This window comes from Schistocerca americana, chromosome 1, assembly GCF_021461395.2.
Source record: "Schistocerca americana isolate TAMUIC-IGC-003095 chromosome 1, iqSchAmer2.1, whole genome shotgun sequence".
NCBI lineage: Eukaryota > Metazoa > Arthropoda > Insecta > Orthoptera > Acrididae > Schistocerca > Schistocerca americana.
The window spans coordinates 388,868,755-388,884,399 of record NC_060119.1 but is presented as its reverse complement, the minus strand read 5'-3'; the positions used below and the strand labels follow the sequence as shown (position 1 = coordinate 388,884,399).

Here is a 15,645-nt window from a genome sequence, read left to right as displayed (position 1 = left end):
CCCAGAGCGCATTTTGGACAAGCCCTCCACCTCCCCGAACTTGTCCTCTAAATGCTCCACAAAAAACTGAGGCTTGGTTGGCATAAAAGATTCACCATCAACCCGTGTACAGACAAGGTACTGGGGTGAATAATCTCCACTGCTGTCTTTAGCCATGCGTTCCTCCCATGGAGTGGCTAGGGAGGGAAATGATCTTTGATTGTATTGCTTGCCGTTGAGGTTAGACCTCGATCGCTTAGAGACTGCTGGTGGAGGCCCACCAGCGAGAGATGATGTACCACGCTTCATTGCGGGTCATCCGCCCTGATGCCACCCACTCCGACCAGGGGCTCTCCCCACGGGCGCCACTCAGCCGCAGCAAAGACCACCTGGCAGGATGGCCTTTGCCGGGAGTCCCGATGCCCCAGAGGGATAGGCATCTACTACTCGGCATACGTGGGGAGGTAGCAGCTCAGGCATCAGCAGTGCGATCCCTGTGTAGTCAGGGGGCTACCACCAAGAGGGTACATGACGACCCCACCACAACGGACTGGCTACCGTGCTGGATGTCGGGTGTCAAATATCCATATGTGTCATGAGTGCGAAGATGGAAGTGCACAATGGAGGGCATGTATGCCACCCGGAACACACTGCAGCTGACGTGGCCGGATGCTCGGTGTAAGGCCAACTCCATGACAAAATCGGTTGTGCCAGATCTGAGGGCAACATGGATATAGAATGCACCACATAAGGCGTCCTTTCCCAAATGGTACGCACTAACAGAAAATTTTGAAATCTAGTGGTCAAACCCCTTAGGGGACCATCACATTAAGGCCGAAAAGTTTGAGACTCCTTTTAGTCGCCTCTTACGACAGGCAGGAATACCGCGGGCCAATTCTTACCCCCGGACCCGCAGGGGGCTTAGTAGTGTAGCGACCTGGTAAAAATGTCCTGTCAAAATTTCATTTTCTTGGATAAACCGGGAAGATAATGTGCAATCTTTCTTACCTATTACTCCTATTAGTCGTTTATTTCTACTCTGATTGTCTGAAATTACGAATTTCGCTAGTAATTATGACAACGCTTATCATTCACATACCCAACCAACCACAAATAAACAGCGATTGACATTCTTCCGTTCGTGTTTATTCGGCGCAGCTCGTATAGTCCCGTCCCCTTGTGTCTGGGGGAAAGTTTTTTATTTCTGGATGCGACCTAGATTTTCCTCGCAGAAACATTGCGTACACTATGCACGCATTCAAAAATCGACTGAAGACTCGTTCAGATATCTTCTTAGAATGTGTTCGAAAATGTTCAAAAACCAACAGATATGCGTTACAACATCATATGAACAATCGACAGGCCAACGTGCGCTGGATGATAAGTGCTTCGTGAACAACGGCTTTTTTTTCTTCGAGAATATGAATTTTGCGCCCCCTGAAACTACCGCCCGCGCAGATACCTCGGTTTGCCGCCCCCCCCCCCCCTTTCCCCCCAGATGTGGGCCTGCATACCGGCTGTTAGGTAGGTGGTCATAATACACTCCTGGAAATTGAAATAAGAACACCGTGAATTCATTGTCCCAGGAAGGGGAAACTTTATTGACACATTCCTGGGGTCAGATACATCACATGATCACACTGACAGAACCACAGGCACATAGACGCAGGCAACAGAGCATGCACAATGTCGGCACTAGTACAGTGTATATCCACCTTTCGCAGCAATGCAGGCTGCTATTCTCCCATGGAGACGATCGTAGAGATGCTGGATGTAGTCCTGTGGAATGGCTTGCCATGCCATTTCCACCTGGCGCCTCAGTTGGACCAGCGTTCGTGCTGGACGTGCAGACCGCGTGAGACGACGCTTCATCCAGTCCCAAACATGCTCAATGGGGGACAGATCCGGAGATCTTGCTGGCCAGGGTAGTGGACTTACACCTTCTAGAGCACGTTGGGTGGCACGGGATACATGCGGACGTGCATTGTCCTGTTGGAACAGCAAGTTCCCTTGCCGGTCTAGGAATGGTAGAACGATGGGTTCGATGACGGTTTGGATGTACCGTGCACTATTCAGTGTCCCCTCGACGATCACCAGTGGTGTACGGCCAGTGTAGGAGATCGCTCCCCACACCATGATGCCGGGTGTTGGCCCTGTGTGCCTCGGTCGTATTCAGTCCTGATTGTGGCGCTCACCTGCACGGCGCCAAACACGCATACGACCATCATTGGCACCAAGGCAGAAGCGACTCTCATCGCTGAAGACGACACGTCTCCATTCGTCCCTCCATTCACGCCTGTCGCGACACCACTGGAGGCGGGCTGCACGATGTTGGGGCGTGAGCGGAAGACGGCCTAACGGTGTGCGGGACCGTAGCCCAGCTTCATGGAGACGGTTGCGAATGGTCCTCGCCGATACCCCAGGAGCAACAGTGTCCCTAATTTGCTGGGAAGTGGCGGTGTGGTCCCCTACGGCACTGTGTAGGATCCTACGGTCTTGGCGTGCATCCGTGCGTCGCTGCGGTCCGGTCCCAGGTCGACGGGCACGTGCACCTTCCGTCGACCACTGGCGACAACATCGATGTACTGTGGAGACCTCACGCCCCACGTGTTGAGCAATTCGGCGGTACGTCCACCCGGCCTCCCGCATGCCCACTATACGCCCTCGCTCAAAGTCCGTCAACTGCACATACGGTTCACGTCCACGCTGTCGCGGCATGCTACCAGTGTTAAAGACTGCGATGGAGCTCCGTATGCCACGGCAAACTGGCTGACACTGACGGCGGCGGTGCACAAATACTGCGCAGCTAGCGCCATTCGACGGCCAACACCGCGGTTCCTGGTGTGTCCGCTGTGCCGTGTGTTTGATCATTGCTTGTACAGCCCTCTCGCAGTGTCCGGAGCAAGTATGGTGGGTCTGACACACCGGTGTCAATGTGTTCTTTTTTCCATTTCCAGGAGTGTATTTTGGCATGCGTCGTTAAATGGAGATGCAGTGTGAAATGGTGCTCGATGCTGCTTATGTGTTGTCCCACATCCGATTATAATGTAACACTACACCTGAAGAGGTCTGTTTGTTACTGAAACTGTAATGAATTGATTAACACAGCTGTGTGCAACCATGATTTTTCAGCAGCTCAAGTTCTTTGTAGGGAGAGGATCAGAAATAAAGTTACAGGTAGGTGATGAGAGACGCAGCATGAAACATCTCGCATGTTTTCTGCCTTCCAACGAGGGTACAAATGTATCGTAAATTTTTAATAAAATATTAATAATATATTGAGTAGCCTCGATCTGAGATTATACAAGGTAACGAATAACGATCTTCCTATGTTATTATGTTTACTCTTCCGTAGGGCAGGACGTTGTGTATTCATTTTTAGAGTGTTCGATTCGGCAATTTGAGAAAAACGCACGCATACTGTCTATAGCTACCATCGTATTGAGCTGCAAAACTAAGCTGATCTATCTGAAATGTATTAACCTTCGTAATAGCAAGGACGGAGCGAGGGAGAGTCATTTCTGGCTGTCTCTGAAAATATTGTAATCTAGTTAGTTATTTTAGATTTCAAAGTTTGAAAAAGATACTTACTGTTTTAATAAATTATTTTACTACATTCCATATATGTTTTAAAGTCTTCAGTTAAACGTAACCCAAAAATTTAAGTATCAGTAGTAGATGTTAGTTTCCCAATGAATGTCGTATTCAAAATTTCCATATTCAGGGCCTTGCTTACATATCAATATCTCTTTCAAAAGTATAATGAGATAAAAATCAACAACGATGAACGAAATTTCCATTTTTATTTATTTAATTATTTTTATTTTTTGGCTTAAAGCCAGCAGCACACGTTATTGAAATTCGCGATGGTACCGCTAAGGGTGTGCTAACAGATACTTTAGATTCCTTTACCGAACTTACACACCAGTGCCTCTATAAAAAGTATGTTGTTAATATAAAAAACAACAATTAACGGTTTTTTTTATTTTTTAGGGTGCACACATAGTACTCTCCCTGCTGATAATGCACGTTATCGAAAATGCCGTAGTATTGCTAGGGTTCAAACTGATTAAGTTAATTAGGAGAAGATCTGTAATTGTAAAAGATTAGACTCTCATACCCAAATGATGTCCAGTTTTGGGGAAAAATGTTATTAGTTTTCAAATGATACTAATCCCGTTTAAAGTTGTTGCCACATAATTTTTATTTTCATAAGATATGCCTTTCCTAGGATGTACGGATCGTAAATTATTATATTTCACGCTAGTAAGAGTGGCTCTCGGATAACCAAGAGCGTTACAGCACCGCTTTCGGAATACAGGGAGGTAAGCCTGCACCGTATTGAATCAGGCTCGCCGATTAGAGACGAGGACTGGCTGGCTCTGAGCACTATGGGACTTAATATCGGAGGTCATCAGTCCCCTAGAACTTAGAACTACTTACATATAACTAACCTAAGAACATCACACACATCCATGCCCGAGGCAGGATTCGAACCTGCGACCGTAGGTAGCAGTCTCGCGGTTCCGGACTGAAGCGCCCAGAACCGCTCGGCCACCGCGGCCGGCAGACGAGGACTGCTGAGCCAGCCATCACGATGAGGTTTTTAGGCTGTTTCCCACACCAACTGGGTAAATACCAGTCTGGCGCCCACATCATACCTCAGATACAAGAACACATTTAGAACTCTTCTTCACACATTTGATTTACTCTAGAAGCAAACACACTGCGTACTCGAATTCTGTCCCGGAGGGAGTAGCGATGCAGGAAGAGTATCTGGTCAGCATTTCTTTTCCTAACACATGTACAATAACGCCGACTTGTACAGAAACGGGACACGACAAAGAAGAAGGAAGAAGAATAAGAAGAAGGCTCTTATAAGAATGTGCTTCAGATTAGGTAAGCACCGAGAAAGAAATTCACTGTGAAATTTCTGAGGGAACCACCTCAGCATTCTGTCGACCTGATTCCGAAAAACAAAAAGAAAAAAGAAAAAAACAAAAAGAAAGCCTTCGGTTGAGCGTGTCTTCGATGACATGGTCATTTGAGACGGAGCACAAGCTTGGAATAGGGAAGGATATGAAAGGAAATCAGCAGTCTTCTTTTCAAAGGGAGTCATTCAGGTATCTGCCATAAATGGTGTACGGAAACCGCGGAAAACTGAACTGCGATGACCGGATGGGGATTTGAAGCGCCGGTCCTCCTGCGTATGACTCCGATGTCTTACCACTCCGCTCTGTAAGAAATCAAATAAAACCTGAGTCAAGATGGCCAGGCGAGGATTTGATCCTACGCCTTTCGTGTTCTACTCCAATATTCAACCAACATATTCCTTCTCTTGTTGAAATATAAACGAGTGGAGATTGCGCCGGAACGGTAACTGTGGTGTCCGTGGGGTTATGCGCTGATACCAAAGACCTTCAACGTTGTACGTTAATATTCCATCTGCCGAGGGCCAAAGAAGAAATAGGCCATACATATGTCACGCCAGCAATCCGATATTTGCCCAGGACAGCAAGGTGGCAGAAACATCGAAAAAAGCCGTATATATTTGATATACTGTGAGACGACGGTGGTCACGCTTATGATCAGGAAGAGGAAGTGACAATTAAACATTGCTCGTACGCTGAACAGACAACGACGTAATAAGAGCAACAATTATTTAATAAATAACGGGACAGCAGAAATAGCTCATCGAAATATTTACTGATCTGACTTATCACGCTTTCCCGACGGATCTGTTGTAAATACGCTTCTCGGGTTTGTCGCCGGATCGTATTGTGTAACTCGCACAATTACGCGAATTAGGCCGTGGTCCAAGGCATATTTCTCTGCCTAACGTTTCGTCTTCCAACGCTGGAGACTTCATCAGAGGCTGTGACAACTCACAAAGCAGTTACAATCTCATACAAGCTCAGCAATCCCAACTGTTTATACGTAGCCGGGCAACGTGCGTTGGCAACGGTCGGTTCGTGACGCCGTCAGACCGCTGCCTAACATCGCTGAGTCGCAACGACATGTGTTCTGGTCCTTTATTTAGTACTAAAGCCCACAACTTGTCTAATTTCAGCCCTTCTTTTCTGTTAAGGCCGTTGTTATATTTCTGAATTTCTATTGTCTTCCTGTACATGCTAGCATACCAATGATTCGATCTCGATAAAGCCATGGTAGCAGAGAAATGAATTTGGTGGTTCCCTCGTCCCAACGCATGTTCCGTTGCTGACAATTTATCCGTGTTGCCAACACGGCAATCTTGTGTTCCTTAAAGCGGATGTTAACGCTTCTTTTCCTAGTTCCCATGTACACTTGACAGCGTGTGCGAGGGATTTTATGTTTCCTTTGCAGTGTTCAAATATTCGCACATCTATCTTGTTGATGTAAACACTATTTCAATACCGTGTATTCTGAGTACTCTGATATGGCCAACTGTCACCTATTTTACGAACGGTAGGAAAACTTTCCCTTTAGTTCGTTCTATTTTATTAGAAACTCTGGGTCTTATAGTCTGTAGTGCCCTATTTCCCTTTCTGCCAGAACAGCTGTTTCCTCTGAAGGCAGTTCTTAATGATCGAGCTGGTTCTCCAAGTACTGTGGCTGACAAATTTTTGTAGCCCGGTCCACCAACGTTTCGATAATTCTTCTTTTCTGTTTGGGACAATTCTTGAAATTACTGCGAAGGCATCTAACCGTGTCAGTGTACTCTCTGCAGACCTTGTGCTCTGAAGTTCCGTCGGTTTTCTACGTATGTGTACATCAGTAAATGCAATTTGGCATCCTTTCTTTTTTTCCATAGTGAAAATCAGTCAGAAAATTTAGAAATTGTACTTTTTCGAAATATACCAGTCTGCTCAGAAGCAGCGCTGTATGAATATTTCACCTGATAGATAAGCTACACAGGACTTTTGCAGGAATGCACCAGAAAAATAGAAAAGGAGGAAGTCTATAGTTTAAAATTCAGTAAACGTGGAGAACTTCCGAAACGTAGCGCTAGCTCAGTTGCAAAAGGATAGCTGACGAAGTCGATCGCACTCTTATTCAAGGAACTATAGCGGCATTTGTCTTTTGTAATTCTGTGGAAAACACCGAAAATCTAAGTTAGGGAAGTCGCAAGGAATTTGAATCCTGCACCTCTCTAATATACTACAGCGTCTTAAACACTAACATACATCGCAAGGATGTGCTTGAACACGAAGGCTATACTAAATTCTATGAAATAAAAAAAATATGAAACAGAAAATTGTTACAAGGACAAGATAAGAAAAACAGCGTAGCGGCGTGAGTAGCACAAACACCTCTGACTGTATAGTACGTCTGATACACTGAGAAACCACCAGTGACCACCGTTAACACCAAACGGTGGAAGTAACACAAATTGGAAGATGTTTGTATGCGGAGCAGACAGCGACGTACAAAGTCCCACAACTGTTTGGTAAACGGCGAGACCGCAGACGAAATTCTTGGAACCTTGTCACTTCGTCGCAACGTCTTTATTCTTGAGCATGGAAAATGGACCACATTATCAACGGGTGTGTCATAAATTTCTTCAACCGGATCCGGTAGTCGCCTGACGTCAGACGTCCTCAGGCAATTCGTAGTAGCCGCATGGGCAGCACTTATTACGTCTCAGCAGTGCAACTTCGGTCGGGGCTAGCGTATTCTAGCCATCAGCATTGTTTCGACCATTGCCATCCTCTGATTTCGCTCTGAGCAGACATCAAGATAACGTCACTACTAATACTGAGACGTATGACTTTCAACGACGTAGGAATGCAGAATAATCACTCATTTTTCTTTCCAAGTGAACGCTGTACGGGAAGACAAAACACAACCATAACAGCGCCTGAAGCTTTTTGGAGCTATCGGAAATGGAGGAGCAAGGTTAGCATACAGTGGGAGACAGCGTTTAAAACCCTGGACGGAACACAGAAAATGAGTCGGCCGCGTCTCAGCATTGACCTACACCACCTCCTTATCTCCACCTGCCATCGTCCCCCTCTCCTCCCATCCTTCGGTCTTCGCCTTATAAAGGAGCCAGTCCGGTAGAAGTTTTGAGAAACTTTTTTTCTCGCTGTCTGGAATGCTGCCGGTGAGTTCGCTGCTCCGCTCTATAGTCGAGTAGGGTTCTATCAATGTGCTTCTCATTTCTTGGAAGGAAGTGTACACAATACTTAAGAACATGCATTCTTAAAATTTCTTCATGAAATGATTGGATGACTGGTTACGGAAGGGTGGGTGTTACAGGTAGTATCAGTGACCATGGAAGTTATAATTCTGTTCATGGTGCCTCTTACGATGAAGTGTAAGTCATTGCTACATTACAGATCTGTTACTCGTAAGACAGTCAAAACGGAACCTGGAGAGAGTGACGAGATATTCTGTCACAATAACGGATTGCTTGGAAATGACACTCGTGCAGCTTTCGCCGGCAATCATTCAGATGTTCAAGATGATAGCATTCTGCAAATATAAATATCCATTTTCCATATAAGTCTGGGAGAAGTTATTTATAAAAACGATATTAAATTACTTCAATCCACACTTCCGACAGAAATAATCAACTGAAAGCAGTATACGCAGTTTCAAGGCTCTTAAAGGTTAGGATTACATTTTGATGCTTTGCAGCCCCCTTTTCACTTTAATATTTTAGCTTTCAGCGGGTAGTGAAATTCTAAAAAGCACACAGTAAGTTACGTAATCTATCTGTATAAGACATACAAGTCGAACTCTACCGTGTTATAAATTACCATGGCCAGATACATGTGGCTAAATTTTGAGATTAACTCAGCAGTCGTCCATTTGGTTGGAAAACTTTTATAAGCGATACTTTTGTTCAGTGACAAAGATCTCCGGAAGAAGATGAAAACAAATTTCAACTTCACTGTAAACTCCCGTCCGTTGGTGCATGGCAACTCATCGCGGAATGCAACTGGTTACTTAGCAACCTTCAATCGGTTTTTCAGCTGAACACCTCAGTCATCATCAAGGTCAGTCGGAAAATGCATGATACCTGCTAGTATCGCTCCGGTCTCAGGTTCGAATCCTGCCTCGGGCATGGATGTGTGTGATGTCCTTAGGTTAGTTAGGTTTAAGTAGTTCTAAGTTCTAGGGGACTGATGACCTCAGATGTTAAGTCCCATAGTGCTCAGAACGATTTGAACCATTTGAAACACATACACATCACACACGCTGTAAGAGGTTGGAGAAAATAAACGAAAACCAGATCCTCTAAGAAGGCAGTAAGCGATTCCCACTCATCTCCAAAGCTCCAGAGCAGTATGGTGCAGCCGTTTTACAAGAAACACGTAAGCTCTGAACGTGAGCGATGAAATTGTAATCACAAAAACCCCTCTACTAGAAGACCCAGTAGTCTAGAGGTCGAACACGCGATCTAAGGAAGCATTCACAACGAAGTACGTAGCTGTGGCGTTTCATATCAAAAGTGTCACTGGACGCAACTCACTGGAGCAACGGACTCATTTGTCGTATCAACAGAAGCACACAGTCCACCGGTGCGCATAGCGCTCTAAGAATCCTACTGGCACCCCAACAGGTTTAGCCTCGTCGTCGACCGGAAGCTGCGACTACTGGCGCCGTACCTGAAAGAGACGTCCTCTGGAGTGTCGGCTAGTGGTGGTGTCGTCGGCGTGGGAAGGGGCGCGGGAACAGGCAGCGGCAGCGGCACGGCGGCGCAGGCGCAGCCGGCGAGCCGCCACGTTTCGGCGTGTTGTCGCATCCACATGTCACACGGCACACGAGAGACAGAGTGAGTGGCGCACCTGCCGCGAGCGGACCTCGAGAGCGACTGGCGGCGGGCAGCGGGCACGGCCGGCGGGCAGCGCCGCCTCCGCCTCCGCCAGCGCCGCCGCGGCCCTCCCCGCCGCGCTGCACGCCCTGCGCTAATGGTCGCCCTCATCTCCACTCGCCTCACGGATCGGCCGTGCCAAACCCAAACAACACACTTAGCCACAAAGAGACACCTACCTGCACGTCAAATCTAGCGACTCATTACTGTGGGGCACGATTCTCACTGATGCGACAGGACACGCAGATCAGGCTGCGCGAAGGTTGTTCCTGCGGCACTTCTATTCCCGCTAGAGCCAAACAACAAGACACAGCAGGCGGCAATTGCCTTGCATGTGGCGCGCCGCTGCCAAGCTCGTTGCGGACAACTTCCAAATGTCACGTATTTAATCGGGAATGGATAGAGGTACGGCTCTCCTTCAGGGTTAAAAACAATTTCGGTATGTTAAAATGGCTCTGAGCACTATGGGACGTAACACCTGAAGTCATCAGTCCCCTAGAACTTAGAATTACTTAAACCTAACTAACCTAAGGACAGCACGTACATCCATGCCCGAGGCAGGATTCGAACCTGCGACCGTAGCGGTCGCGCGGTTCCAGACTGTAGCGCCTAGAACCGCTCGGCCACTCCGGCCGACTAACGCGAATATTTTGCCGATGTACTACGTTACTAAATGGGGTGCACTCAGCCTCGTGACGCCAATTGAGGAGCTACTCGACCGAATAGTAGCGGCTTCGGTCAAGCATACCATCATAACGACCGGGAGAGCGGTGTGCTGACCCCACGCCCCTCCTTTCCGCATCCTCCACTGAGGATGACACGGCGGTCGGATGGTACCGGTAGGCCATTCGTGTCCTGAAGACTGAGAGACTGAGTACTACGTTACTAAATACGCAGCCTCAAGACAACTGCTGGCGTATAATAAATCGTCTAATAATAATGTGCACCCTCATCCTTTTAAGATTAATCATCCATACATTTTCCTGCAATACACTATTTAACTTTCACGTAAAAACTCCTCTGAAATTCATATATAGCTTCTTCATACACAGCAATAACACGAAGATGTAACAGCAAAGATGCTACAATTTTACACCATCACTTTCTTCCCACTGTTGTGGTCTTCAGTCCTGAGACTGGTTTGATGCAGCTCTCCATGCTATTCTATCCTGTGCAAGCTGCTTCATCTCCCAGTACCTATCGCAACCTACATCCTTCTGAATCTGCTTAGTGTATTCATCTCTTGGTCTCCCACTACGATTTTTACCCTCCACGCTGCCCTCCAATACTAAATTGGTGATCCCTTGATGCCTCAGAATATGTGTTACCAACCGATCTCTTCTTCTCGTCAAGTTGTGCCACAAATTTCTCTTCTCTCCAATTATATTCAATACCTCGTCATTAATTATGTGATCTATCCATCTAATGTTCAGCATTCTTCTGTAGCACCACATTTCGAAAGCTTCTATTCTCTTCTTGTCTAAACTATTTATCGTCCACGTTTCACTTCCATACATGGCTACACTCCATACAAATACTTTCAGAAACGACTTCCTGACACTTAAATCAATACTCGATGTTAGCAAATTTCTCTTCTTCAGAAACGCTTTCCTTGCCATTGCCAGTCTACATTTTATATCCTCTCCACTTCGACCATCATCAGTTATTGTATGACCTAAAACGCACCAAACGTAAAGTGGCCATACACTACGTTTTTTTTACCGCGCATTTCTCACATATGCGCTGTGTTTTAGTTAATTTCGAAGTATAGTATGCATTTCCTTCATGAAAAATCTCGGCAGCACACTGAAGGGGCAATGAAGACGGTCCTATGGCGTTTTCGGTGGGAAGTGTTCGATCGCTCACCATACGGCCTTGGCTTGGCTCCCCCTGATTTTTATTATCTCTGCTCAAATGAACCGCTGGCTATGAAGACAACATCTTGGCACAGACAGCGAGTTGCGGTCCAGAGTATTAAAATGTCGGAAAGCAAAGGTGACTGCCTTCTATAACGAGGGTGTCCGCTCCCATAGCTGAGTGGTCAGCGCGACGGATTGCCGTCCTACGGGCCCGGGTTCGATTCCCGGCTGGGTCGGGGATTTTTTTCCGCTCTGGGACTGGGTGCTGTGCTGTCTTCATCATCATTTCATCACCATCCGGCGTGCAGGCCGCCCAATGCGGCGCGGAATGTAATAAGACCTGCACCAAGGCGGCCGGACCTGCCCCGGAATGGGCTTACCGGCCAATGACGCCAAACGCTCATTTCCATTTCCATAACGAGGGCACTGCGAAGTTGGTATAACTCTACGGCAGATGTCTATGTCGAGCGGCGACTATGTAAAGAAGTGGCTGAACCGTTTAGCTGTTGCAAATAAAACAGTTTTGATTTTCACTGTGGTTCTCATTTCACGACCGATCGTTCCTAACTTTCCGAATAGCCCTCGAAGTTGCGTGGAGCAATTAGCACTCCGTGTCGCGCTGAGCATACGAATGAGATTCATATCGGTGTTGTGTACCTGTCGTCCCAGTGTGCACCACCTAATAGGCATCAACTACGTTTCTACGCGCTCCATCAATGCGGGATGCTGTTGCGAATTATCATGAGTCCCATCGTATATCGTATCGCCTCAGTGAGAACCGTGCTCAAGTAATTCCAGAATGACTTGGACGTGTGTCGTGCTTGGATATCTTAGTCGGTAGAGCACTTTCCCACTAAAGGCAAAGGGCCCACGCTCTTGGCTTGTTCCGTTATATCAAATGTTACAATATTTTTTTCGTTACATAATTCTAATCTGCTGTGACATCTACACAACCTAAGTCACGTGATGTGCACGAGTGTGAACACGAGAGAGTCAGGCTGTCCAGGTTCGCTAATTCCTCACCACAATATCTCTACCGCGCATCCATATTAATCACCTACGCATATCCTAATTTAATTCAAACTTACTTGAATCTCCAATCTTCGTACTCTCGTACTCTTAAGCACTTCATACTACAGCAAATCTAATTCGTAATTCGCAACAATTTAGACTCGTTGTTTTTCATTTTATTTTTTTGTAACCGCGAAATGAAACGCCACCTTACTGCACCGGGCATCATTCGCGCCAAGCTCGTTGATTGTAAGATGTTGAAATACCCTTTCAAACGTATGAAATCATCTTTTATGCGACAAAGAAACCTGTTTGGTCTTGATGGTATCCTGCGAAGAAGATGAAGTCAATGATGATATGTAGGGACTGCAGAAAGTGAGTTATGCTTGATGTTCCACGCTAAGACCATTGCACAACAAATGTGTCTCTTGTCAGAAGAGAGTGCGTGTTGCGGGTTTTCTGCAGACATATTTCTGTCGCGGTACGGATAACAGATGAAGTACGTCGGACAGTACAAGTCTTGCGGGAAAAACGTCTAATTTGCACGGATACTCACGGTTATATTCCTCCGGTATATGCAAAAAATGTCATGTCGTATATAGCCCAGGGAAATGGTGCCAACAATCTGATCAAGGCCGCACAGATATGGGTGACACTGATCAGGAAGGAAGATTGTACGCCATACAATTTCCATTTTTTCGGCGAACATAAAGAAATATGTGGGGGGAAAGAGATTTTCCAAAGATGACGTCCACACAGCGGTAGTCGAATCCACACAGCGGTAGTCGAATGGCTCCGTGGCCAAGGGGCGGATCTCTGTCGTCGAGGAGCTGAACGATTGGTTGGTTCCGACCGTAGTTTGCACAGACTTCGTCACTACGTTGAAAAATAGTGTTATATATCTATGTCACTTTGAAGCGTAGGGGAGAATTCAATAAAAATTACATGGCCTGCCATAGTAATGTGTAACATTTTCAAGTCTACTGGTATCCGCGTATGTACAGGTCTTTAAGCTATCAAATGCAAGGGAAAATTTCGGTGCACTTATCAACTTTATTGGTATTACCAAAAGCACTACCCAATACTAAGAGATGTGAAACCAAGGCATAAAAGAACAGAGAACAAAAGAGTCACAACCAAAAGTTCCTCTTATGCCTTCATCAACATATACTGAGGATGAAAACATTGCCATGGCATCAACATCAGGTAGTAGTGCATCTTTGGCTGCTGTGGACCATGTCACTCTAAAGATCATGACGACAGCAGGAAATACGTGGTAAAGCACATACCGTTCTACAGTAAATGCATCTTACAAATTTCCAGTACAGTGGGGGCTATAATTTTGAATATATACAGAAATATACGAGGAGCGTTCAATAAGCAATGCAACCCTTTTTTTCTGAAAGCAGGTTTGTTTTCTTCACGATTCCAATACACCATATTATTCCCCACTCTTCTGGCTACAAAGCTCTATTTTTCAACATAATCTCCATTCTATGCGACGGCTGTACGTCAACTTACTGGGAGGGCCTGTATACCCGCATTGCACCACTCTACTGGTCAATATCATAAGCTCACCATCATCCAGGTAGTGCTTCCTGCGGACTGAATCCTTCATTGGACCAAACAGATGGAAATCGAAAGATGCGAGATCCGGGCTGTTGGGTGGATGAGGAAGGAAAGTTGGATGAATTTTTACGAACTCCTCTCGGGTGCACGGACTCGTGTGAGGCCTTGCGTTTACATGGAGAAGTTGGTTTGTATTTTTGTGGCGATGAACACACAACAGGAGTGACTGGCATGTGCGGCTGGCCGGCACGCGGTAGATCGTCGTACAGGTCTGTGCGACCTTATTGCGATGATGACATACGCCTCGCCCAATGACTCACTGTGCTTTTATTCACTGCCAGGTGTCCACAGACATTCTGTAAGCGCCTATGGATATCTGCGATACTCTGAGTTTCTGCCAAAAGAAACTCAATGACAGCTCTCTGCTTGGAACGCACCTCCATTACAGACGTCATTTTGAAGGCCGCCATCTCTCAGAACTTGAAGAAACTATAATCGCTCAAGCGGGAACATTCCACTATGTCCCACAACAAAATTCGCATTTTTTCAACAGAAACTGGCCAAGAAAAAAATAGTGTTACATTACTTACTGATTGCCCCTCATATACAGGGTGTTACAAAAACGTACGGCCAAACCTTCAGAAACATTCCTCACACACAAATAAAGAAAATATGTTATGTGGACATGTGTTCGGAAACGCTTAATTACATTGTTAGAGCTCATTTTAGTTTCGTCAGTATGTACTGTACTTCCTCGATTCACCGCCAGTTGGCCCAACTGAAGGAAGTTAATGTTGACTTCGGTGCTTGTGTTGACATGCGACTCATTGCTCTACAGTACTAGCATCAAGCACATCAGTAGGTAGCATCAACAGGTTAGTGTTCATCACGAACGTGGTTTTGCAGTCAGTGCAATGTTTACAAATGTGGAGTTGGCAGATGCCCACTCGATGTATGGATTGGCACGGGCAATAGCCGTGGCGCGGTACGTTTGTATCGAGACAGATTTCCAGAACGAAGGTGTCCCGACAGGAAGACGTTCGAAGCAAAAGTTGCTGCTGCACAAGGTAACGTTGACCACGTCACTGTATGGAGAGTGCTACGGGAGAACCAGTTGTTTCCGTACCATGTACAGCGTGTGCAGGCACCATCAACAGCTGACTGACCTCCGGGGTACACTTATGCGAATGGTTCATCCAACAATGTGTCAATCCTCATTTCAGTGCAAATGTTCTCTTTACGGATGAGGCTTCATTCCAACGTGACCAAATTGTAAATTTTCACAATCAACATGTGTGGGCTGACGAGAATCCGCAGGCAATTGTGCAATCATGTCATCAACACAGATTTTCTGTGAACGTTTGGGCAGGCATTTTTGGTGACGTCTTGATTGGGCCCCATGTTCTTCCGCCTACGCTCAATGGA

At 46.2% G+C, this 15,645-nt stretch overlaps 1 protein-coding gene across 2 annotated transcripts in view; it reads right to left on the bottom strand.

The window, feature by feature from the left end:
- LOC124601774 (protein similar) overlaps window positions 1-15,645 on the bottom strand; it is a 747,040-nt gene that overhangs the window by 432,243 nt on the left and 299,152 nt on the right. Inside the window, exon 1 of one of the 2 annotated variants that reach the window (XM_047136270.1) lies at window positions 9,576-9,739. The exons of the other annotated variant lie outside the window; for it this stretch is intronic. Within the exon in view, the coding sequence (XP_046992226.1) occupies window positions 9,576-9,718 (143 nt within the window). The 5' untranslated portion in view covers window positions 9,719-9,739. Of the gene's footprint in view, window positions 1-9,575; window positions 9,740-15,645 lie in introns of those variants that run through there. 2 annotated transcript variants of the gene reach the window in all.